Raw genomic sequence first — 26,366 nt, forward strand, 5'->3', positions numbered from 1 at the left:
CCTATAGCGCATGTGCAAGGTCACCTGGTTCTAGGTGCGCCTGCGCACAGCTCCACCTACAAACCAGACAACAATTACAACTGCGCGAGAAACAAAGGGGCTTGCTGCCACTGGTTAGCGATTATGCTGACAGCGCGACCAGTTTCTGAGGGTTTTTCACTTTGCTGCTCAGACGCTCCCAGCAGCTTCAGACAGCATAACACTTACAGGCGAGTTACTTACTCAACACTCGGTTTTGTCTGCATGTCTCTGCACATAATGTTACCTTTACCTGACTTAATCCGTCCCGGAGCTGTAGTTTTTCTGCTTAAGCCTGACTTCTAGAGAACTTTTTCTTCCCTATAGGACCCATGCGTTATGCCCGTAGCATTTTGTGTATAAATTTTTTTTTTTTTGAAATGGAGTCTTGCTCTGTCGCCAGGCTGGAGTGCAGTGGCACGACCTCGGCTCACCGCAACCTCTGCCTCCCAGGTTCAAGTAATTCTCCTGCCTCAGCCTCCCGAGTAGCTGGGACTACAGGCGCCCGCCACCACGCCCGGCTAATTTTTGTATTTTTAGTAGAGACAGGATTTCACCATGTTGGCCAGGATGGTCTCGATCTCTCTTGACCTCGTGATCCGCCCGCCTCGGCCTCCCAAAGGGCTGGGATTACAGGCGTGAGCCACCGCACCCGGCGTTGTGTATAAATTGTTAATGCACTTTCTTAGAGTTGTAAACTCCGTTTACCTGCCTCACTCTTGTACTCAGTGGTTCTCAATTTTTAGTAGGAATTAAAAACAAAACTGGTAAATGCAGACTCTTGGATTCCACCCCCAGAGAATCCGTAAACCGGGGTGGAGTCCAAGAATCTGCATTTTAGAAAGTACCTAGAGTGATTCTGATACATTGGGAACACGTTTTAGGAAGCGCTGCGTGAGATTGTGAGCTTGAGCGTAGAGACTGTAATTTGGTCATCAGACTATAGCGCTCAGCACAAGGCCTGGTACAAAATAGGTGCTCAATAAGTGCTGAGTGAATGGGTGAATGAGTGGATAGCTCGAGTGAAACAACAAGGCTTCAGGTTAATCCACAGCCAAAGGTAACCTGAGAAAGGAATGCTTAAAAGCTGTATTTTATCTTTCTCCTGTAAGAACACAAAAAAGATCTTAATAGCTAATTTGAGAAATAGAGAAAGTGGAGAGTAAAAGGGGAAGGAAGGACACGGATTCTGAAAGGCAAACTATCTAGAGAGGGGAAAAGGAACATCTCCAGGCAATAGACAGAGAAAACGATGCAAAGAAGCAGTGGTGTGGGATTCCATCCTAGGGAAATAATCCCACAACAGGCATTGTGCATGAACGTTCACTGCAACAATATTTGAAATAGAAATGAAACAATCTAAATATTATGCACATCAAGCTCTTTTCTGCCTCAGGGTATTTGCATACACTCAGCCAGCTACCTAGACCACTTTTCCCCCAGCTCTTGGCCTACCTGGTACCTTCCCATCCTTCAGGTCCCAGCTTAAATGATACTTCCTCAACTAGGTCTTCCCTGACCATGCTATCTAAAGTAATACCCTATACTTTCTAGGATAGTCTTCTGTGTCTTTTTTTTTTTTTCTTTTTGAGACGGAGTCTTGCTCTGTCGCCCAGGCTGGAGTGCAGCGGCCCAATCTCGGCTAACTGCAAGCTCCACCTCCTGGGTTCACGCCATCCTCCTGCCTCAGCCTCCCTAGTAGCTGGGACCACAGGTGCCCGCCACCACGCCCGGCTAATTTTTTTGTATTTTTAGTAGAGACAGGGTTTCACCATGTTAGCCAGGATGGTCTTGATCTCCTGACCTTGTGATCCGCCCACCTCGGCCTCCCAAAATGCTGGGATTACAGGCGTGAGCCACCACGCCCAGCCGTCTTCTGTTTCTTTGATAGCACTTTCCATTTATTATTTTGTTTTCCTATTAACATTCCCTCCAAAATTTAAGCTTTGTGTGGATAGGAGACTTATTCCTGGGATTTAGCACAGTCTTACACACATGGTAGGTATCAAGTAAGTATCCATTGAATGAATGAATCAAGTCAGCCTTAGTGTTACAAAGTTTAATGACATAACATCCATTAGCAAACTAGACAATATTTTTTAAGACTATGAGGAGTCGGCCGGGTGTGGTGGCTCACGCCTGTAATCCCAACACTTTGGGAGGCTGAGGTGGGTGGATCACCTGAGGTTGGGAGTTTGATACCAGCCTGACCAACAAGGAGAAACCCCATCTCTACTAAAAATGCAAAATTAGCCAGGCGTGATGGCGCATGCCTGCAATCCTAGCTACTCGGAAGGCTGAGGCAGGGGCATCACTTGAACCTGGGAGGCGGAGGTTGCGGTGAGCTGAGATTGCACCATTGCACTCCAACCTGAGCAACAAGAGCAAAAGTCCATCTCAAAGAAAAAGACTATGAGGAGTAAACAGGTTTCAGACTACCAAGATATACCAAACTAAATGGTAATATTTGATGTTTGTAAAGGGGGATTCATTCCCTTATTTATTCATTCATCCAGTGGACATTTATTGAGCATTGATTATGTTCTAGTATTGAATAATAATACAATGTAGTAAGGACCAGTTGGAAATTGTATTAAAACATAATAATGTAGTACAACCGGATATTATCTGAGCCAAAGCCCAAGGTGGAGTTAGCTGGTGTGTGAAGCAGGGATGGGCAGGGGCGGGTGGGAATGGTTTTGGGATGAAACTTCCATCTCAGATCATCAGGCATTAGATTCTCATGAGTGTATAACCTAGATCCCTCGCATGCACAGTTCTCAATAGGATTTGCCTCCTATGAGAATCTATTGCTGCTGCTGAACTGACAGGAGGTGGAGCTCAGGTGGTAATGCTCGCTTATCTGCTCAACTCCTGCTGTGCTGCCAGGGTCCTAACAGGTCACTGACTGATAGTCCGTGGCCCGGGGATTAGAAACCCCTGCCCTATTAGTTCTGTAGGCATAAAAGTACACCACATCAGTCTTTACACAACCTGCAGATGGCTGGGTGCAGTGGCTCACACCTGTAACCCCAGCACTTTGGAAGGCCAAGACAGGTGGATCACTTGGGCCCAGGAGTTGGAGACCAGCCTGGGCAACATAGTTAGACCTTGTCTCTACAAAAAATCAGAAAATGAGGTGGGAGGATTGCTTGAGCCCAGGAGGTCGAGGCTGCAATGAGCCGTGATGGCCCTACTGCACGTCAGCCTAGGTGACAGGAGTAAGACCCTGTCTCAAAAAAAAAAAAAAAAAAAAAAGGAAAAAAAAACAGAAAACAAACAAACACATTCTGCAAACTGCATGGAGCATTTGAGATGTACAGCGTTCCTACCCATCACCTGGCTTGGGCCCCAAGTGTCTTATAAAGACTTAAACCAGACAATTCGAGTCTGATCATGTTCAGACCTGTCTGATGAAACAGACTGGGGAGTTCTCAAAGGAGGCTGGATTGGAGGGAAAGACAATGGATCAGTTGAAAGAAAATCAACCCTGGTCCCTGCCAGGTGAGGGGAACGGTTTCTTCCTTTATATCCTAAATTCCATCTCTAGAAATATGCCTTATACTCAAACCCTCTCTGAGGGCTATAATATGGATCTTTCCTACACCCAGCATTGCTCATTATTTATACATATTCCTCCTAGCCCATGCCAAGAGGCTGTCTGGACCAACTGAGTTAAAAATATATATATATGCATGTGAAATTTCAAAATGAGGTGCTGAATCACTGTACATATATATGTGTATATATATATATATATATATTTTTTTTTTTTTTCTGTTAGTCTAAAATCTGTTTTAAAGTTCCTAAATCCCTTATCCCAATATAAAGGGGTCTGCAGGTGGAGGATAGATAATTTGTGTGGAGATATTTCTGGCTATGTGTCCCCATTCCTCCTTGGGGAAGATTGAGAAGACATTACCTTTAACCACTCAAACCAAGTGACTGGGAGAGGGGGCTTCCGTGAGAATCTGAGATGCAGAATCCATACCATTGCAGTTAGGGAGTATCGTGACCAGGATATGCTTCCTGCCTGTGAACTCTAGCAAGAAGAGACAAGCCTGCTGGCTATTAGGTCCTGTTCAGTAGGGCTTCCTGGAGGTATAAAGGGACCCCAGGAACAAGAAGCTAGGCAAATGGCCATTAATAGATGCCTTTGCTAAGGGAACTGCAGGAGAGGGGCCAGTAGGGAACCCCTGAAGAGTATATAAAAGCACCCCATTATGCTTTGATGATGGATAGAGATGGCTATAAACGTCTGCAAAGCCCAGAAAGCACTAAGCCAGCTATTACACTAGTTCAAAGAAGACTTTTCTCACTCCCGTCTTCCTCTCCATGTCAACATGGAGACATGTTGAGTGACTAAAGTGAGCTGAGGATGACAGAGGGGGAAAAATAGAGGGAAAAAACCCAACCATTTTCCTCTTTCTTTCTCGCTGCAAGGTAACAGTCTGGAGCACCAAAACAATAGTCTCTTACTGTTCATCTGAGTCCGTTCTTTTTTTTTTTTTTTTTTACAGAGTCTCACTTTGTAGCCCAGGCTGGAGTGCAGTGGCACGATCTTGGCTCATTGCAACCTCCGCCTCCCGGGTTCAAGTGATCCTCGTGCCTCAGCCTCCTGAGAAGCTGGGATTATAGGCGCCCACCACCACCACACCCAGCTTTTTTTTTTTTTTTTTTAGTAGAGATGGGGTTTCACCATGTTAGTGAGGCTGGTCTTGAATTCCTGACCTCAAGTGATCCGCCTGCCTCGGCTTCCCAAAGTGCTGGGATTATAGGCATGAGCCACCACGCCTGGCCCATTCTTTTTTTTTTTTTTAAGAGACAGGGTCTTGCTCTTTCACTCAGGTTGGAGTGCAGTGGTTTGATCATAGCTCACTGCAGTCTCAACCTCCTGGGCTCAAGCAATCCTGCTGGCTCAGCCTCCTGAGTAGCTAAGACTATAGGCCTGTGCCACCAGTCCTGCCTAATTTGTTTAAAAAATTTTTTGTAGAGATGGGGACTCACTGTGTTGTCCAGGTTGGTCTTGAACTCCTGGCGTCAAGCAATGTTCCTACTTTAGCCTCCCAAAGTGCTGGAATTATAGGCTTGAGCCGCTGGGCTGAAGTTCCCTTCATTCATTAGTTTTAAAATATTGATTGAGCACCTACTATGTGCCAAAAGTCGAGTTATACACTGGGAAGGACCCAAAGAACAATAATAAATGAACTCTGTTCAGAGCCTCTGTTCACAAACTCATATGGTGGGCAAGCAAGTAAAGAAATAGTTCACACACAGTAGTAAATTCTATAAAGAGGGAGCAGCTGGCTGCACAGCATCAGGCCACTATGACTTGTTTGTGAAGGATAAAAACGCTAAAATTAGCCAGGTGTGGTGGTGCACTACTGTAGTCCCAACTATTCCGGAGGCTGAGGTAGGAAGGATCGCTTGAGCCCAGGAGGTCGAGACTGCAGTGAGCTGTGTTGAAGCCACTGCACTCCCACCTGGGCAACAGAGCAAGACCCTGTTTCAAAAAAAAAAAAAAATGCTAAGCAGACAAGCCAGGCATGGTGGCATGTGGCTGTAGTCTCACCCACTCAGGAGGCTGAGTCAGAAGAACCTCTTGAGCTTAGGAGTTTGAGACCAGTCTGGGCAGCATAGCAAGACCCCATCTCAAAAAAAATGCTAAGCAAAGTGGCAGGGTGGGGTGGGGTGGTGGCAGGGATTCCAAGCAGCATGTGCAAAGGCACAGCAGCGTGCTAGAGCATGGGATATGTTAGGAATGCCGGACACTCCTCTTGCTGATGCCACCATTTGGTTAAATTGTGTCTGTCTCCCTAGTTGGATTCCCTTTGTCAGCTGGATATTTTCTCCCTGGTCCTGACCCCACCTCAGTAGGCAGTTCTTATTCCAGTCCTAGCCCCCTCTCACTGACCAAGTCAGGCTCAAAGTGACCAGCCTACCCAAGCTTGAGATTCTTGAAGTGGATGACATCTTTTCACTATCACTCAGGGCTTGGGCAATAAAGGATGTTCACTCACAGTTCCCACAGGACCAGGTCCTCTCCTTCCTCAAAAATGGGCCCTTGGTCAGGCGTGATGGCTCATTCCTGTAATCCCAGCACTTTGGGAGGTGGAGGCAAGTGGATCATTTGAAGCCAGAAGTTTGAGACCAGCCTGGCCAACATGGCAAAACCCTGTCTCTACTAGAAATACAAAAATTAGCCGGGCCTGGTGTCGCGCACCTGTGATCCCAGCTACTCGGAAGGCTGAGGCACAAGAATCGCTTGAACCTGTGAGGAGGAGGTTACAGTGAGCCAAGATTGCTCCACTGCACTCCAGCCTGGGTGACAGAGTGAGACAAAAAAAAAAAAGTGGGGTGGGGGGGCCCTTAACTATATTCTTTTTTTTTTTTTTTTGAGAAAAAAAAAAAAAAGGCTGGGCATGGTGGCTCACGCTTGTAATCCCAGCACTTTGGGAGGCCGAGGCGGGCGGATCACGAGGTCAGGAGATCCAGACCACGGTGAAACCCCGTCTCTACTAAAAATACAAAAAATTAGCCGGGCGTGGTGGCGGGCGCCTGTAGTCCCAGCTACTTGGAGAGGCGGAGGCAGGAGAATGGCGTGAACCTGGGAGGCAGAGCTTGCAGTGAGCTGAGATTGCGCCACTGCACTCCAGCCTGGGCAACAGAGTGAGACTCCGTCTCAAAAAAAAAAAAAAAAAAGTCCCGTAGCTGGGACTACAGATGTGTGCCACCACGTCCAGCTTGCCTTATGTTCTTGAGCAACCCTCTTTCCCTCTCTGAGCCTCAAATTCCTCAGCTGAAATATGGGGATAATAATACTTACCAGCTAGGGTTCTTATACACAAAGCGGGAATTAGAATTAGATGGAGGGAAGGAGGACTGGAGGAGTCCAGCAAGGATCTGAGATTTCTGAGCTCAAGAATGACAACAAGGTTTCCAGTGATTAGAGAGGTTTCCTGTGATTAGAGAGATTGGGGTGTGAGGGGAGAAGGGCACTTTCTCTTTTAACTTTATAAACTTTGGTATTATTTGAATATTTTTACAATGAACATGATTTAATTTTATAATCAAATATATTTGGTATGAATATCATGCATCGATAAAAAGGTGTTTAAAAAATTTTTTTATTTTATAGAGACGGGCTCGTGCCATGTTGCTCAGACTGATCTCGAACTCCTGGGCTCAGGCAGTCTTCCCGCCTCAGCCTCCCAAAGTGCTGAGATTACAGGCATGAGCCACCGCGCCCCGCCTAATAAAGTTTTTAAAAAGCTTATGTTACTATATTGTGTGGAAAGTCATCTAGGAGACTGATCAGAGTTGTTGCTTCTGGGGAGGACTGAAAGACCTAGGGTCTGGGGTGGGAGGAATATGTTTTCTTTTGCATTCTTTTCTACTGTTTGAATTTTTAAAATCATGAATTCATATTACTTTTCTTCCTAATATGTATGACTTTTTAAAAGTTTTAGAATTATTTTAAAAATAAAAATATTTTCTAGAATAAATATGTAAAATATGTGGTTATTTTATTCACACCCCTCTACCCACAACAGACAGACACACGCAACACTCACATACAATTTCCAGCTTCAGATTGTAGTACAGGTATTTGCAGCCCAGGGAAGGAATTTGATTGACTTACGGACAGAAGGCCCGGAGACTCAACTCTAGCAAGGTGCAGCTCCCGAGTAGCCCAGCAGGGGGAGCCGTTGAGAGCGCGTCCTGAGCAGTGGCCGCTGCTGCGGGGTTTAGAAAAGAAACCAGGTTTTCATTGTTAAATTCCCACTTATCAGTGAGAACACGCGGGAATTGAACAGTAGGAACACTTGGACACAGGGTGGGGAACATCACACACCGGGGTCTGTTGTGGGGTGGGGGGAGGGGGGAGGGATAGCATTAGGAGATATACCTAATATAAATGACGCGTTAATGGTTGCAGCACACCAACATGGCACACGTATACATATGTAACAAACCTGCACGTTGTGCACATGTACCCTAGAACTTAAAGTATAATAATAATAAAAAAAAGGAAAAGAAAAGAAACCAGGTTTGTGGCGCGGGTGAGGGTAGGCAGAGGAGGCTCTGCTCTTGCTGGAGTTCTCAGGGTTCTCAGGGGTTGGAACAGGCAGGCCCCACAGATTAGAAGGAGCACAGATGAAAAGGGAAGGGACTCTGGGCTTTCCTCCCTGCCAGCTCCTAACCTGTAGCGTGGTCAGTCCTCTCTTTACGTGGGAAGGGCACTGGATTCAGAATTAGGGGCTTGGGTTGAATTCCAGCTCTGTCGTCTTTAGCTATGTGAACTTGTGCCAGTCACTTAAATACTCAGAGACTTAATTTCCTCATTTATGAAACAAGGACAATATTAACAGTGGAATCTTTTTTAAAAAAAAAAAAACTGTAATTTATGATTAGCCAGGTGCAGTGGCTTGCACCTGTAGTCCCAACTACTCAGGAGGCTGAGAAGGGAGGATCACTTGAGCTCAGGAGTTCGAGGTTGCAGTGAGCCGAGATCGCACCACTGCACTCCAGCCTGGGTGACACAGTGAGACCCTGTCTCAAAAAAAAAAAAAAAGCAATAAATAAAACTATAATTTATGAATCACATACTGTATTTTGGTCATTGAAAGGTGCTTTACATACATAAACACATTAATTCTTATAACCACTCTGTAATACAAGTTTTTTGTTGTTTTTGAGACGGAGTTTCGCTCTTGTTGCCCAGGCTGGAGTGCAGTGGCTGGATCTCAGCTCACTGCAACCTCCGCCTCCTGGGTTCAAGCAATTCTCCTTTCTCAGCCTCCTGAGTAGCTGGGATTACAGGTGCCTGCCACCACATTCAGCTAATTTTTTTGTATTTTTAGTAGAGACGGGGTTTCACCTTGTTGGCCAGGCTGGTCTCAAGCTCCTGACCTCAGGTAATCTGCCTGCCTCAGCCTCCCGAAGTGCTGGGATTACAGGTGTGAGCCACCACACCTGGCTTATTTATTTTATTTTATTGTTTTATTTTTATTTATTTATTTTTATTATTATTTTTTGAGACAGAGTTTCGCTCTTGTTGCCCACGCTGGAGTGCAATGGCGCGATCTCAGCTCACTGCAACCTCTGCCTTCTGGGTTCAAGCAATTCTCCTGCCTCAGCCTCCCGAGTAGTGGGATTACAGGCATGCACCACCACACCCGGCTAATTTTGTATTTTTAGTAGAGATAGAGGTTTCTCCATGTTGGTCAGGCTGGTCTCGAACTCACAACCTCAGGTGATCTGCCCGCCTCAGCCTCCCAAAGTGCTAGGATTACAGGCATGAGCCACCATGCCCAACCTATTTTTTTATTTTCTGAGGTGGAGTCTCACCCTGTCGCCCAGACTGGAGTGCAATGATGCGATCTCAGCTTATTGCAACCTCCGCCTCCCGGGTTTAAATGATTCTCCTGCTTCAGCCTCCCGAGTAGCTGGGATTACAGGTGCCCGCCACCACGCCCAGCTAATTTTTGTATTTTTAGTAGAGTCGGGGTTTCACCATTTTGGCCAGCCTGGTCTTGAACTTCTGAATTCGTGATCTGCCCCGTCTCCACCTCCCAAAGTGCCAGGATTACAGGCGTGAGCCACCGCACCCAGCTTGTTTTTTATTTTTATAGAGACAGGTCTTGCTATGTTGCCCAGGCTGGTCTCGAACTACTGGGCTCAAGCAATCCTCCCATCTCAGACTCCCAAAGTGCTGAGATTATAGATGTGAGCCAAGTATGTTTTTACCAGTTTGCCCAGCGAGGTATATCATCATTATCCCCATTTTATACATGAGGAAACTGAGGCAGGGAGAGATGAAATAATTTGCTTGAGATTACATAGCTGATAAATGGGGGGAGCCAGGATTTGAAGGTGAGTGGCTTAGCTCTTAATCATTATGTCACTACTCTCCTACTTAAAACATCCCACTGGGTTCCCAGTGCACTAAAAGTAAAATCCAGGCCAGGCACCGTGGCTCACACCTGTAATCCCAGCACTTTGGGAGGCTGAGGCGAGTGGATCACCTGAAGTCAGGAATTTGAGAACAGCCCAGCCTGACCAATATGATGAAACACCATCCCTACTAAAAATACAAAAATTAGGCGGGGCGCGGTGGCCCATGCCTGTAATCCCAGCACTTTGGGAGGCCGAGGTGAGCAGATCATGAGGTCAGGAGTTCGAGACCAGCCTGGCCAACATGGTGAAACCCCGTCTCTACTAAAAATACAGAAATTAGCCTGGCATGGTGACGGGCACCTGTAATCCCAGCTACTTGGGAGGCTGAGGCAAGAGAATCGCTTGAAACCAGAAGGCGGAAGTTGCAGTGAGCTGAGATGGCGCCATTGCACTCCAGCATGGGCAACAGAGTGAGACTCTTGTCTCAAAAAAAAAAAAGAAAAAGAAAAGAAAATCCAGCTCCCTTTCCAGGGCTTATAAGGCCATACATGATGTGGTTCTGGCATGATCTGACCTCACCTCCTGCCATTGCCCCCTTCGCTCACTCTGCTTCAGCCACACCAGCTCCTCCTTACCTCAGATGTACCTACCTCAGGGCCTTTGCAACTGCTGTTCCCTCCACCTGGAATGCTTGTCCTCCAGATTTCAGTATAGCTCATTTTTTTTTTTTTTTGAGACAGAGTCTTGCTCTGTCGCCCAGGCTGGAGTGCAGTGGCGCAATCTTGGCTCACTGCAAGCTCTGCCTCCTGGGTTCACGCCATTCTCCTGCCTCAGCCTCCCGAGTAGCTGGGACCACAGGCGCCCGCCACCACGCCCGGCTAATTTTTTGTATTTTAGTAGAGATGGGGTTTCACTGTGTTAGCCAGGATGGTCTCGATCTCCTGACCTTGAGATCCGCCCGCCTTGGCCTCCCAAAGTGCTGGGATTACAGGCGTGAGCCACCGTGCCCAGCCATGGCTCGTTTTCTCACTACATCTGGGTCTCTGCCCAAACATCACCCCCTCAAAGGGCATTCCTTTCTAAAATAGACACCTCTTTGACCCTGCTTAATTTTTCTTCACAGCACTTAGCATTCTCTTATGTGTTTGTTTGTCTGTCTCTTCCACCAGAATGTGAGAAGAGACAAACAAACGCGTAAGAGAAATTTCAGACAAACCACTTGGTTTGTCTTGTCCACGGCTAGATACCCAGAACTCAGACCTGGGGCCCATCCCATGGCAGGCACCCAATAAGTATTTGCTGAGTAGTTAAGTAGATAACGAAATGAATACCCAACGTCACCCAACTGGCAAATGGCAGAACTGGAACACTGCGTTGTCTGGTCCCAGCACCTGTTCTCTCAGCCTCTGTGCTGTGCAGGACTGACTCCCGGAGAGATCTCGGGAGGTTCGGATAGCATCATGAATGGGAAGCCATTTTGAAAACTGACAAGTGCTTGAAAAAGGGACTATTATTATTATCACTCAGTTCACTGTTTACTCATCTGGAGACATAATAAAAAAGGGATAATAATAATCTGGCCGGCCGGGCACAGTGGCTCACGCCTGTAATCCCAGCACTTTGGGAGGCTGAGGTAGGCGGATCATTTGAGGTCAGGAGCTCGAGACCAGCCTGGCCAGCATGGTGAAACCCTGTCTCTACTAAAAATACAAAAATTAGCCTGGGGTGGTGGCACGTGCCTGTAGTCCCAGCTACTTGGGAGGCTGAGACAGGAGAATCGCTCGAAACTGGGAGGCAGAGGTTGCAGTGAGCCGATATCATGCCATTGCACTCCAGCCTGGGCAACAGAACTAGACTCCATCTCCAAAAATAATAATAATAAAAAAAATAATAATCTGGCCTACTGACTTTATAAAGATGGTTTATGGAACAGCAATGAGACAATGGATGGGGAACTATAAAAGCAAAAGGCTCCACATGGCAGAAGGGGCTGCAGAGATTACTTCCATGTCAGTGGCTTCCCAAGGCTCCCATCCTCTACCTCAAGTTTGACATTAATATTGCTGACAGGAGAGGGGGAGGTTGGGGGACATGGGGGACCCAGGGACGCCGTGTCCCAGTAATTAAACATGTCGGGACTGAAGCACTGCCAGCGGCAGCATCTGGTTGCAATTACCAGAGGGAACCAGAGTGATTAGTCACCTTTATAGTGAGAGCCAGGCAGGAACCCTGGGCTCCTCTCTGGAGAGGACCTTCTAACCAAGCTCAGAGTCCCCTTTCCCTGCTCCCAGCCCGTTTCTGGGAGTTCCCTGGTCCTCAAACAATAGCCCTGGCCCCGAGACTCCTCCATGTCCCCAAAGTCCCAGCCCACTGGGTGAGACGTTGACTGAAAGGAATACTGTAACTTTCCCCAGTGCCCTATCACTTCTAGTGTTTCTAGGGGCCAGATTAGGCTTCTTTGGTATAAAATGTGTTGAAACCAAAATTAGATTTAAAAAATAATTTAACCTTTCTGAACTTAAATTTATTTATCTTTAAAATGAGAGTATTGGGCCAGGCGTGGTGGCTCATGCCTGTAATCCCAGCACTTTGGGAGGCCGAGGTGGGCAGATCACTTGAGGTCAGGAGTTCGAGACCAGCCTGGCCAACATGGTGAAACCCCGTCTCTACAAAAATACAAAAAATTAGCCGGGCGTCTTGGTGCGCATTGGTAGTCCCAGCTACTTGGGAGGCTGAGGCAGGAGAATCACTCAAACCTGGCAGGCAGAGGTTGTAATGAGCTGAGATTGAGCCACTGCCTCTTCACTCTAGCCTAAGTGACAGAGCAAGACTCTGTCTCAAAAAAAAAAAAAAAAAAAGGCAGGTATCAAGAGTTACCTTCGGGCTGGGCACGGCAGCTCATGCCTGTAATCCCAGCACTAGGGGAGGCTAAGGCAGGTGGATCACCGGAGGTCAGGGGTTGGGACCAGCCTGGCCAACATGGTGAAACCCCATCTCTACTAAAAATACAAAAATTAGCTGGGCGTGGTGGTACACATCTGTAATCCCACCTACTCAGAAGGCTGAAGCAGGAAAACCCCTTGAACCCGGGAGGTGGGGGTTGCAGTGAGCTGAGATCGCGCCACTGCACTCCAGCCTGGGTGACAGAACGAGACTCCATCTCAAAAAAAATGAAAAAAGTTACTTTCGGCCACGTGTGGTGTGATTCATACCTGTAATCCCAGCACTTTGGGAAGCCAAGGCGGGCAGATCACTTGAGCCCAGAAATTTGAGACGAGCCTGGGCAACATGGCGAACCCTGTCTCTACAAAAAATACAAAAATTAGCTGGGCATCGTGGTGTGCACCTGTAGTCCTAGCTACTTGGGAGGCTGAGGTGGGAGGATCACCCGAGCCCCATGATCACGCCATTGCACTCCAACCTGGGCAAAAGGTAAGACCCTGTCTCAAAAAACAACAATGAAAACCACTACCTTCATAGCATTGTCATGAAGATAAATAACACATAAATGCAATGGAGTACAAAACCCAGAGTCTAGTTGACTGGAATAAGTGCTTAAAAAAAAAATAGCTATTATTGGCCGGGTGTGGTGGCTCATGCCTGTAATCTCAGCACTTTGGGAGGCCGAGGCAGGCAGATCACGAGGTCAGGAGATGGAGACCATCCTGGCTACCACGGTGAAACCCCATCTCTACTAAAAATACAAAAATTAGCTGGGCGTGGTGGCACGCACCTGTAGTCCCAGCTACTTGGGAGGCTGAGGCAGGAGAATCACTTGAACCCGGGAGGTGGAGGTTGCAGTGAGCCAAGATCAGGCCACTGTACTCCAGCCTGCGTGATGGAGCGAGATTCCATCTAAAAAAAAAAAAAGCTATTATTAACAATTGCCATTAATAGTTGATCACTTTATGCAGTTTACTTTAATTAATTTATTTATTTTTAGTAGAGACAGGGTTTCACCGTGTTAGCCAGGATGGTCTCGATCTCCTGACCTCGTGATCCGCCTACCTCGGCCTCCCAAAGTGCTGGGATTACAGGCGTGAGCCACTGCACCTGGCCGCAGTTTATTTCATTGAATCTCCAACAAGAGTCCTGTGAGGTAAGCACTATCATTATCCCTGTTTAGAGTTTCAGAGAGGTTTAGAGGCTTCTCAAGATCACACAATGCATAAATAGCAGAACTAAGATTCAAAACCAGGTCTATTTGTCTCCAGAATCCTTGCTCTTTATCAAGCCACGTACAGAGACATTGTGGTTGTTCAACTCATTCATTTATTCACTCTCTGAGCTTACAAAATGCTTAAGAAGTGGCAAAACAATTCTTCCCTTCAAGGAACTTAGAGTCTAATGGGAAAGGCAGGTTATGTCCACAAATAACTACACCTCAAAGTAGAAAATGATGATTTTTGTAAATAAGGGCCAGTTAGAGATTCATTTACTCATATAACACGTACTGAGAGCTGCTGTATGCTGGGCCCTGTGCCAAGCACTGGGTATAATTCAAAGATAAATATGGTACAGTCTAGTCATGATCTAATGGGAGAGACAGGTATGTAAATAAATTATTATAGTTATAAGGAATTAAGTTATGATTTTAAAATATGAAAAAATACAGAGTGGAAGAAACAAACTGTGTTGGGATAGGGGGCAGAGGCAGAGGCTGAATAAACTTTCAACTGCCAAAAAATGTAAAAAAGCACAGAAAATGTGTGATTGCAGCTCAGGGGGGAGTATGCATTTTCTGGAGGATGCAAGAAGGCTTCATGGAGGAGGTGGCAAGTGGGTTGGCACTTGTTTGATGGGTAGCTTTTAGTAGAGGGAGAGTTGAACCAGAGAGAGCCTGGAGGCCTAGAAGCCAGTTATAGGGGAGAATCATAGCGAGGCAAGCAATGAGGAGGACAGGGCAGTGACGGAGGTGGTGAGGAGGGAGTGAAGGGAGGGACACCAGAGAGGACTGGTTCAGTGGGAACAAGTCTGTTTTTAATTTTTTTATTTTATTAATATTATTTATTTATTTATTTACTTATTTTGTGTGCGTGTGATGGACTCTAGCTCTGTCACCTAGGCTGGAGTGCAGTGGTGCGATCTCAGCTCACTGCAACCTTTACCTCCACACCCGGCTAATTTTTTGTATTTTTATTAGAGATGCCTGCAATCCCAGCACTTTGAGAGGCCAAGGTGGGTGGATCACTTGAGGTCAGGAGCTCGAGACCAGACTGGCCAACATGGTGAAACTCCGTCTCTGCTAAAAGTACAAAAAATAGATAGGTATGGTGGTGTGCACCTGTAGTCCCAGCTACTCGGGAGGCTGAGGCAGGAGAATCGTTTGAACCCAGGAGGCGGAGGTTACAGTGAGCCAAGATCGTGCCACTGCACTCCAGCCTAGGTGACAGAGCGAGACTCTGTCTTGAAAAAAAAAAGAAAAAGAAAAGAAGGAAGCCTACCTGACTATTGCTTCTCCCCTGCCACCCTTCTTACAGCGTGACAAGTGTTGTTGTAGAGAAATGTAGAGAAGGGGTAATTGGCTCTGTCTGGGGACCAGGAAAGGCTTCTCGAAGGAGGTGAATTTTCAGCTGAACTTCTCAGGATGTGGAGTGCTTCCTCCAGTTGTGGGAGAGAGAGAGGAGGATACTTCAGGTGAAGCGAACAGCTTTCCCTGCTGACCCCGTGTTAAGTTGCCCAGAGGCTCTACGGCACAGGTTCCCCAGAGGAAGGGAGCTTCCATACTTCAATGAGGCACTTTAAGAAACCCTTGAGTTCAGCTGGAATTCAGACCTTCCAGATCTACCAGAAAAGCATCATGTGGGAAATTGTGCCGGGCGCGGTGGCTCACGCCTGTAATCCCAGCACTTTGGGAGGCCGAGGCAGGCGCATCACGAGGTCAGGAGATTGAGACCATCCTGGCTAACATGGTGAAACCCCGTCTCTACTACAAACATAAAAAATCAGCCAGGTGTGGTGGCAGGGGCCTGTAGTCCCAGCTACTCGGGAGGCTGAGGCAGGAGAATGGCGTGAACCTGGGAGGCGGAGGTTGCAGTGAGCCGAGATCATGCCACTGCACTCCAGCCTGGGTGACAGAGCGAGACTCCGTCTCAATAAAAACAAACAAACAAACAAAAAAGCATCACGTGGGAAATGGCTTTTCCAGCCTCCTGTAGGGGCCGCTGCTGCCCCAGACTCAGCCAGTCTCTTCTAAGAAAACTCAGAGGACGTCTTAGCCGGGGTGGTGGTGGGGTACACCCTGGACCTGCCGCCATCCAAGGAGTGGACTTAAGGGTGGCAGTGCCCCCAACCCTGAAGAATATACACTCAGTCAATGGCGTTTGGGGGTAGGGAGGGGGTGTAGCGGGCACTGATATTTTTCAGTCTCTGGGTCACCACAAGTTTATTAAAATAAAAGAAAATGTGGGTAAATGCTGCCATCTGTGCTGTCTCTACTCCCGATACACACACACAGGCACACACACACACAGACACACATAAACACACACACACACACAACAAATCAGGTCCCAGACTAGATGCAGGAGTTGAAACTGCTTTAAAAATATTCTAAGGACTTAACTACAAACCCACACTCCCCATGCTTCTGGGGCTTAAGATCTTTGAGCTCATTCTTCAGCATCTCTCCTCGGGAAGGTGGGGTGGGCTGTTCCATGAGGTGGAGGTGAAGACCCCTGAGTCTGCTCCGTTGGAGGGGGAGGCCCCCTAAGCCTAGAGTCCCGCTGCGGGGCTCTGTGCCAAGAGCCCCCGTGAGCCATGGCCTCGAAAGGGCAGCGGTGATTTTTTTCACATAAATATATCGCACTTAAATGAGTTTAGACAGCATGACATCAGAGAGTAATTAAATTGGTTTGGGTTGGAATTCCGTTTCCAATTCCTGAGTTCAGGTTTGTAAAAGATTTTTCTAAGCACCTGCAGGCCTGTGAGTGTGTGTGTGTGTGTGTGTGTGTGTGTATGTGTGTGTGTGTGAAGTATTTTCACTGGAAAGGATTCAAAACTAGGAGGAAAAAAAAACTGGAGCACACAGGCAGCATTACGCCATTCTTCCTTCTTGGAAAAATCCCTCAGCCTTATACAAGCCTCCTTCAAGCCCTCAGTCAGTTGTGCAGGAGAAAGGGGGCGGTCGGCTTTCTCCTTTCAAGAACGAGTTATTTTCAGCTGCTGACTGGAGACGGTGCACGTCTGGATACGAGAGCATTTCCACTATGGGACTGGATACAAACACACACCCGGCAGACTTCAAGAGTCTCAGACTGAGGAGAAAGCCTTTCCTTCTGCTGCTACTGCTGCTGCCGCTGCTTTTGAAAGTCCACTCCTTTCATGGTTTTTCCTGCCAAACCAGAGGCACCTTCGCTGCTGCCGCTGTTCTCTTTGGTGTCATTCAGCGGCTGGCCAGAGGATGAGACTCCCCAAACTCCTCACTTTCTTGCTTTGGTACCTGGCTTGGCTGGACCTGGAATTCATCTGCACTGTGTTGGGTGCCCCTGACTTGGGCCAGAGACCCCAGGGGACCAGGCCAGGATTGGCCAAAGCAGAGGCCAAGGAGAGGCCCCCCCTGGCCCGGAACGTCTTCAGGCCAGGGGGTCACAGCTATGGTGGGGGGGCCGCCAATGCCAATGCCAGGGCAAAGGGAGGCACCGGGCAGACAGGAAGCCTGACACAGCCCAAGAAGGATGAACCCAAAAAGCCCCCCAGACCGGGTGGCCCTGAACCCAAGCCAGGACACCCTCCCCAAACAAGGCAGGCTACAGCCCGGACTGTGACCCCAAAAGGACAGCTTCCCGGTGGCAAGGCACCCCCAAAAGCAGGATCTGTCCCCAGCTCCTTCCTGCTGAAGAAGGCCAGGGAGCCCGGGCCCCCGCGAGAGCCCAAGGAGCCGTTTCGCCCGCCCCCCATCACACCCCACGAGTACATGCTCTCTCTGTACAGGACGCTGTCCGATGCTGACAGAAAGGGAGGCAACAGCAGCGTGAAGTTGGAGGCTGGCCTGGCCAACACCATCACCAGCTTTATTGACAAAGGGCAAGGTGAGGGGGCGGGGTGGCAGGGGCACGGCTCAGAGGGAGGGGCATCTGCATGAATGGAGGGGCTTTCAAAGCCCTGGCACTGCCCTGGTGGGAGACACTGTGTGCATTTGGCCCAGGGTGGGTGTCTGGGGACACTCACACATATCTCACACATAGCAGATCCCAGGCTGCCCACACATCAGGGCTGGAGGGCACCTAGGAATCACCAGGTCCAACGCCTGCAAGGTGCAGAGTGGGCACTAAAGCCTAGAGAGGAGACAAGACCTGCCAGTTGGTGGCAGAGTTGGAGACCAGATTCCAAGACTTGATTACTCAGTTGTGCATCTGTACCTACTGGGCTGGCCGAACTTTCCAAGCTCCAGGGGTTTGTAGGTGGCCTCAGACGGCAGAGAAAGAAATGAATCTTGAGGTCCCCATGCTTCTGCAACTTTGCCCTCAGGCAAAGGGATACAGGAGGCAAGAGAGGTGCACACAGTAAATGGGGCATCTTGGAGTCATGGAATGATGTTCAGATATATGGGGAGGGAGCAGACCTAGGGTCTAACTAGCAGTGTGACCTTGGGAAAGCTCCTTCTCACTTGGGGTCTCCGTTTTCCCATCTGTACACCTAGATGGGGTTGGACAGGGTGGCTTCTGAGAGCCCTTCCAACATGAAAACTTTAGGTCCTGTCCTGAACATGCCTCATTCTCCTCATTAACTCCAGAGACTACCTGCTCCCCTCTGTCTCTCTCTGCCCACCTAATGTTACTGTTGCAGTTTTTCCTCTCCACTTGCTGTGTGATCTAAGCAAGTCCCTCCCCCTCTCAGAGCCTCAGTTTCTTCCTAGTGTGAAGAGGGAGGTGGGCTGTTGGTCGCTCAAGTTGCCTGCAGCTCATTTGCTCTGGTCCTAGGCTGGCAGGGTGGGGGAGGGGTCAGAGGGTGGGAGAGGCTCCTCATTAGAGCTGGCCTGGAGGGGGCTGCCAGGGGGCGGGAGAGGCACAGAGGCAGCAGGTCTGGCTGAGGTGGGGGAGGTGGTCTGGCTGCCTGCCCAGCCAGGGAAAGCTGTGACCCCTTGGGGGCTCATAAAATAAGTCCTTGTGCCCCCCAGCACTAAGGGAGCTTGGAGAGGGGGAGATGGGGAGTTTAAAGGCCTAATTAGTCACCTTCTAGAGCAATATATGAAAGCTCCCCAATGGCAAATTGGTATTTAGGAAGGAGGGCGTGCTGATTCGGAGATACTACTGAGCTTCTTACATACACATACATAGCCTTATGTTTATACACACGTGCTGAATCACACATGTACACACATGCTGACTCACACACATACACACGTGCTGAATCACACATGTACACACATGCCGAATCACATACGTACACACATGCTGAATCACACACGTACACACATGCTGAATCACACACATACGCATGTGCACACACACCTTCTTACATACACACACAAGCGATCACGTACATACATACATGTATGTGCTCTTCAAATAGTCACACAAGCCCAATCATTTATACATGTAATGCGTCATTAATGTATACTCTTTCATATTCACACATGAACCGAATCACACACACACATAGAACTTAACACAGGCACACACTCAGGAAAGTAAGACACATAGGCAACAAAATCCTTGCACTGGGAAGCCAAGAAAATTGGGCTGTAGGTCAGTATGGACCAGCTTTGTCATTAACTTGCTGTGTGACCTTAGTCAAGTCACTCCCCATCTCTGTGCCTCATCTGCAAAACAAGAGCGCTAAGGTCTCCTTTAAGGGATGGTGGAAGCAGCTGAGAATTTGAGCAAGTCATCTAACTTCTCTGAACCTTGGGATTCTCCTCTGGAAAAGCGTGTTTTTTTTGTTTGTTTGTTTGTTTTTGTTTTTTGTTTTTTTTTAGCCAGGGTCTCTCTCTGTTGCCCAGGCTGGAGTGCAATAGCGAATTCATGGCTCACTGAAGCCTCGACCTCCCTGGGGTCAGTCAATCCTCCCACCTCAGCCTCCTGAGTAGCTGGGACTACATGTGCACGCCACCATGCCTGGCTAATTTTTGTATTTTTTGTAGAGACAGAGTGTCACCATGTTGTGCAGGCTGGTTTCGAACTCCTGAGCTCAAGCAATCCACCCACCTCAGCCTCCCAAAGGGCTGGGATTACAGGTGTGAGCCACCGCGGCCAGTCAACAGGAGTAATTTTAATGCCCACTCCACCTATCTCACAAATGAGACATCACGTTAGCTCATGGCTGGGAGAGAGATAGGTAGAAGGCAGTTACAAGGCTGATAAATCTCTGATAACACATAGATAATGACACAAACACCGGAATCATGCAAATCATCCCCAGCCACATCTACAGGTGAACACCCCTACTTGGTCGGCTATGTAGGAAGTGCTCTCATTTTCAAAAAGGCTCACAGTGCTTTGGCTCTTGGCTTCTGTCAGAATGGGGCAGAGGTGAAAGAAAGCTCTCTGGACGGGGAGAGAGCTGGGGCCTTCCCCTGCAGCCTCAAAGTGACTGGCTCCCTTGGTGAGGTTGCAGGGAATGACTTCTGGGTGTTCTCTCTAGATGACCGAGGTCCCGTGGTCAGGAAGCAGAGGTACGTGTTTGACATTAGTGCCCTGGAGAAGGATGGGCTGCTGGGGGCCGAGCTGCGGATCTTGCGGAAGAAGCCCTCGGACACGGCCAAGCCAGCGGCCCCCGGAGGCGGGCGGGCTGCCCAGCTGAAGCTGTCCAGCTGCCCCAGCGGCCGGCAGCCGGCCGCCTTGCTGGATGTGCGCTCTGTGCCAGGCCTGGACGGATCTGGCTGGGAGGTGTTCGACATCTGGAAGCTCTTCCGAAACTTTAAGAACTCGGCCCAGCTGTGCCTGGAGCTGGAGGCCTGGGAACGGGGCCGGGCCGTGGACCTCCGTGGCCTGGGCTTCGACCGTGCCGCCCGGCAGGTCCACGAGAAGGCCCTGTTCCTGGTGTTTGGCCGCACCAAGAAACGGGACCTGTTCTTTAATGAGATTAAGGCCCGCTCTGGCCAGGACGATAAGACCGTGTATGAATACCTGTTCAGCCAGCGGCGAAAACGGCGGGCCCCACTGGCCACTCGCCAGGGCAAGCGACCCAGCAAGAACCTTAAGGCTCGCTGCAGTCGGAAGGCACTGCATGTCAACTTCAAGGACATGGGCTGGGACGACTGGATCATCGCACCCCTTGAGTACGAGGCTTTCCACTGCGAGGGGCTGTGTGAGTTCCCATTGCGCTCCCATCTGGAGCCCACGAATCATGCAGTCATCCAGACCCTGATGAACTCCATGGACCCCGAGTCCACACCACCCACATGCTGTGTGCCCACGCGGCTGAGTCCCATCAGCATCCTCTTCATTGATTCTGCCAACAACGTGGTGTATAAACAGTATGAGGACATGGTCGTGGAGTCATGTGGCTGCAGGTAGCAGCACTGGCCCTCTGTCTTCCTGGGTGGCACATCCCAAGAGCCCCTTCCTGCACTCCTGGAATCACAGAGGGGTCAGGAAGCTATGGCAGGAGCATCTACACAGCTTGCATGAAAGGGGATTCCAATAAGCTTGCTCGCTCTCTGAGTGTGACTTGGGCTAAAGGCCTCCTTTTATCCACAAGTTCCCCTGGCTGAGGATTGCTGCCCGTCTGCTGATGTGACCAGCAGCAGGCACAGGCCCAGGGAGACAGACTCTGAATGAGACTGAGTCCCAGGAAACAGTGCTTTCTGATGAGACTCAGCCCACCATTTCTCCTCACCTGGGCCTCCTCAGCCTCTGGACTCTCCTAAGCACCTCTCAGGAGAGCCACTGCCTCCTCAAATCACATTTGTGCCTGGTGACTTCCTGTCCTTGGGACAGATGAGAAGCTGACTGGGCAAGAGTGGGAGAAAAGAGGAGAGGGCTTGGATAGGGTTGAGGAGTGTGAGGCTGTTAGACTGTTAGATTTAAATGTATATTGATGAGATAAAAAACAAAACTGTGCCTAAAACTGTGGCAAATTTCTTGTTTACTCCAGGGGACCCAGTGACTCCTCGAAGAATTACTGACCCAGGGCAGGGAGGTGGGTTGCTTCATGTATCAACTCAGTTTTCAGAGCCCCATCCCCACCCCCACTCCTGGAAACTGAAGCACAATGGGACAGAGAGTACAGCTAAGCAGGGCCAGTGCTCACCTCTAACCCCATTCCTGTTCCTTCCAAAGGCCCCTGGGTCCCAAGCTCTATTTGCTCCATCGGGGCCTGGCAACAGAATTATATTTTCTTCTTGACATTCCTTAGTCAAGTTTGTTGTCTCCAAAATAGATCCCTAAAAGGGAGGGAAATTGGGGATTTCGTTTCTTCTAAAATCATTCCTCCATCATTGACCAATATCTGCCTGCCCCTGCCACCCCCATACTCACAGAATTACCTGGGCACCATTGAAAGAGTCCTCTATCTCTCCCCTGGGGAATCTGGGCTGCCAAGGCTCTCCTCCTCCCTGTTGGGGCATCTCCTCTCACCACTAACCACTGTTTCTCATATGACCATGTCTGTGGCCCTGTTGCCCTCCAGCTTGGCACCCTCACTACTCCTCACTGCTCACCCATCAGCCCCCAGCTCCAGAAACAAAATCGTAGTCCCCTGCTTTTATATTATACATTATATAAATACATAATTATACATCAGATAAATAAACTCCCCACTAACCTCAGACAGACCAATGCCAGGCACGCCCTGACAATGTTTCCTGCTTGGGGCTTGGCCCAGAGTAAATGCTCACTTCCTTTTCTCAGCTGGAATCTTTGGGGAGGCACAGGGCACAGACTTTTGGGAGGGGACCACAGCCCTCTGGTGGGGAGACAGGCATATGGGTGCCTTGGGCTGAGGACTCCAGTTCTACCTGGCTGAAGAGACACAGGGAGAACCAGGAGCAGTCTAAGCCTCCACTTCCCACCCAGGGGGCCTCAACATTTCCCCCACCTCCCTCCAGCTGGGTCTTTGATTCCTGGGGCTCCTCGCCAAAGCTGTTTCAACAGCAGGAATTCCCACCCAGCTATGGGCAGACCTTGTGCCCTTTCCCTCTAGGCCTGAAGCTTGGGCACAGTGTGGGGGCAGCCTACCTTTGAGTTGCCTCCTTGGTCTGGAGGCTATTACCTTTCCCTGAGGGGACAGACTGAGCCTGGAGCCTCCCCTCGCTGGCCAGGCTTCGTTGTGTTTGGCTAGTGGTGGGCCTGGCAGCTCTGGAAGTAAACAAAGGAGCTGCTGTGGCAGACAGAGCTGTGGTGTGTGTGAGGGGAGAATGGGCCTGGAAGGGAGGTGCTGGGGAAGCCAAGGAGTGGGCTGGGGATCCAGGGAGAGCAGTGTAGAAGCTGGGGGGCCAGAAACCCAAGGGCAGAGAGAGAAGATGAAGGGGTCACAGGTGGGGCTGGCTCCCACAAGTATTATTTCCTGGGCTGCATGTCCCTGGTTTCTTGGAAAGTTCTGGTTCATGTCATCTAAGCCACAATGCCCCTCCTACTGAAGGCCTGGGCTCCCAATGGACTGTTTAGATTGACACCCTAGGAGTTTCCTCTACCACCACAACCTGCCCCAGGGCTCTCTTTCACACTGTGGATGCTCCTGCCTTTTCCCACCCAGACTCTGGGGATGTGATCAGGTCATCCATCCTAACCACAGGATCTGTTCAGCTGCCTCCTTGGAAAACACTCTCCCCCAGCCACCCACCTCCAACCACAACCATAACAAGCTGCAAACTGGTACTGTACATTCTTGCCCCAAAGGGTACAAGGAGGCGTCTATCAAACTTGAGAGTTCACAAACACTCTCCGCCCATGGTCACTCAGCTCTGAAGGCTGCACAGTTTCAAAATTTCAATTCTGTCACTTAGAGTTAGAAGCCTTGGGAAGTAACTTAATTCCATGAACCTTGGTTTCCTCATTTGTAAAAAAAAAAAAAAAGAGGGTAAACAATATGCTTATTTCATGGTGCCAACTGCAAGGATATGAGAAGCACTCACCACAGGAGCAGGCACAGAGGTGGCACTCAGGATGTGTTAGCTGTTATCATTACCATGCCTTGCATAGTGAAGCAGGTAAGGCAAGAACTCTCCACCCTCACTTTTTACAGATGGGGAAGCTGATATCCCAAGAGGCAGAGTGATAACTACAGGTTTCTGCAGGTCTGCGTTCCTCTTCTTCTTCTTCTTCTTCTTCTTCTTCTTCTTCTTCTTCTTCTTCTTCTTCTTCTTCTTCTTCTTCTTCTTCTTCTTCTTCTTTCTTCTTCTTCTTCTTTTCTTCTTCTTCTTCTTTTCTTCTTCTTCTTCTTTTTTTAAACACAGGGTCTTTTTTGCTTTGTTGCCCAGGCTGGAGTTCAGTGGAACAATCATAGCTCACTGCAGCTTTCACCTTGGCCTCCCAAGTACCAGGACCACAGGTGTGTGTCACCACATCTGGCTAACTTTTAAACTTTTCTTTTTAAGAGATGAGGTCTCACTGTGTTACCCAGGCTGGTCTTGAACTCCTGGCCTCAAGTGATCCTCCTACCTTGGCCTCCCAAAGTGCTGGATTACAGGCATGAGCCACTGCACCTGGCCCTCAGTGTTGTTTTTTTTTTTTTTTTTTTGGGACAGAGTCTCAAAAACTCATATCCCTCTGTTGCCTAGGCTGCAGTGCAGTGGCACAATGTCAGCTCACTCACTGCAACCTCCACCTCCTGGGTTCAAGGGATTCTCCTGCCTCAGCCTCGTGAGTAGCTGGGACTACAGATGAGTGCTACCACGCCAGGCTAATTTTTGTATTTTTAGTAGAGATGGGGTTTCATCATGTTGGCCAGGCTGCTCTTGAACTCCTGGCCTCAAGCAATCCTTCTACCTTGGTTTCCCAAAGTGCTGGGATTACAGGTATGAGCCACTGCGCTGGGCCCTCAGTGTTCTTTATACCATTCTTGCTGCTGCTCTCTGGGCCCTTGACTCCACTGACTGCAGTCCTGGCAAGCTGTTGAATCACCTCCCTGGGTCTTGGCTCCTTGGTCTTAAAAGTTTCTCCTTGGGGACACACAGAGCTGTTAGTTTCTTGTGAGAAATAGCTAAGCAGAGTTTAGGGCAGTGAAAATTGAGAGTCCCATGGGGGAGAAAAGAGAAGAGGCTTCCAGTGCTCTACTCCCCATCTCATGGCCCCTCCACATCTCCCAGGGTCACAACAGGAGAACCCACTTTTCTAGGGCATGGAACATACAACCTCGGGAAACCCCTCAGACTTCTGACTCTGCAACTAGTTCTGACCTGAACACAGATGTAAGAAAGTATAGTGGGGAAGTGTTAGTCACACAGGCCTGGGAATCATGTAGACCTGAGTTCTAGTCCCTGTTTTACCACTCTCCAGCTGAGCTACTTTGGGGAAGTTCCTTAAGCACTCTGAGCCTCAGTTTTCCTATCTGTAAAAGAAGGATAATATCAAATTTACTGGGCCTAGGATTCAAGAGAGGGACATTCATTCATTTCACCAATCATGGATCCAGTCACTCATTCATTAATCAGTGACTATTTATTGAGAGTCAACTATGGGCCAGATGCTGTGCTGAGGATAATAATAACAATCACCGTTGTTAATGTTTATCAAGGACTTATTGCATGCCAGGTACTTGTGCTTTACAGGAATTCTCTTACCTTGCAACAATCCTGTCCTCAAGATCTGTGCATAAACGGAAGAAGAAATAAAGATTCCAAAGGATGTTAGGATAAGATAGGCTGAATCAGAGGAGATAAAATAAAAGAGAGAAAACAGTCAAATTATCCATCTGAATTCATGAAACCGACTGCACAGGTACAGAATGTAAAAAAATGTGATTTCACAGTTTCAGATGGGGAAGAAATGGTGTTGTAGGTGGTTATGAACTCAATGGAGCTAGCTGGAGCTAGCTGAATATAATGCGGCGGCCTAAATGCTAATACAATTGTGGGCTTCATTAACAGACAAGTAGCACAAACCCAAGGAAACTGTGGTTTCACTCTGTTCAGTGACCACAGTGAGAGAGGCAGAGGAGGACAGAATAGTAAGGGGCCTAGAAACAATGCCTTGTGAGATTCAGTTGAAGAAACTAGAGTTATAGAGATAAGAAAAGAAAAGGGGAGGAGGAAGAGCAGAGTGATGACAACTTAGAGCAAATGATCACAGCTTTCAAGACTGAAGGACTGGCTGGGCGTAGTGGCTCACATCTGTACTCCCAGCACTTTGGAAGGCCGAAGCAGGCGGATCATGAGGTCAGAAGTTCAAGTCCAGCCTGGCCAACATTCCCGTCTCTACTAAAAATACAAAAATTAGCCGGGCGTGGTGGCATGCACCTGCAGTCCCAGCTACTCGGGAGGCTGGGGCGGGAGAATTGCTTGAACCCAGGAGGCGGAGGTTGCAGTGAGCCGAGACTGCACCACTGCACTCCAGCCTGGGTGACAG

General features: G+C 48.8%; 1 protein-coding gene across 1 annotated transcript; it reads left to right on the plus strand.

Moving 5' to 3' along the window:
- The first annotated feature begins 90 nt into the window (after positions 1 to 90).
- Positions 91 to 21,930, plus strand: GDF5 (growth differentiation factor 5). The gene is made up of 4 exons (XM_030825762.1): positions 91 to 209; positions 13,862 to 14,017; positions 17,080 to 17,948; positions 20,503 to 21,930. The coding sequence occupies exons 3-4, from the start codon at positions 17,321 to 17,323 to the stop codon at positions 21,375 to 21,377; spliced, it is 1,503 nt and encodes a 500-aa protein (XP_030681622.1). The 5' UTR covers positions 91 to 209; positions 13,862 to 14,017; positions 17,080 to 17,320; the 3' UTR covers positions 21,378 to 21,930.
- Positions 21,931 to 26,366: the final 4,436 nt, after the last annotated feature.

The sequence above is a fragment of the Nomascus leucogenys genome, chromosome 13, assembly GCF_006542625.1.
Source record: "Nomascus leucogenys isolate Asia chromosome 13, Asia_NLE_v1, whole genome shotgun sequence".
Classification (NCBI taxonomy): domain Eukaryota; kingdom Metazoa; phylum Chordata; class Mammalia; order Primates; family Hylobatidae; genus Nomascus; species Nomascus leucogenys.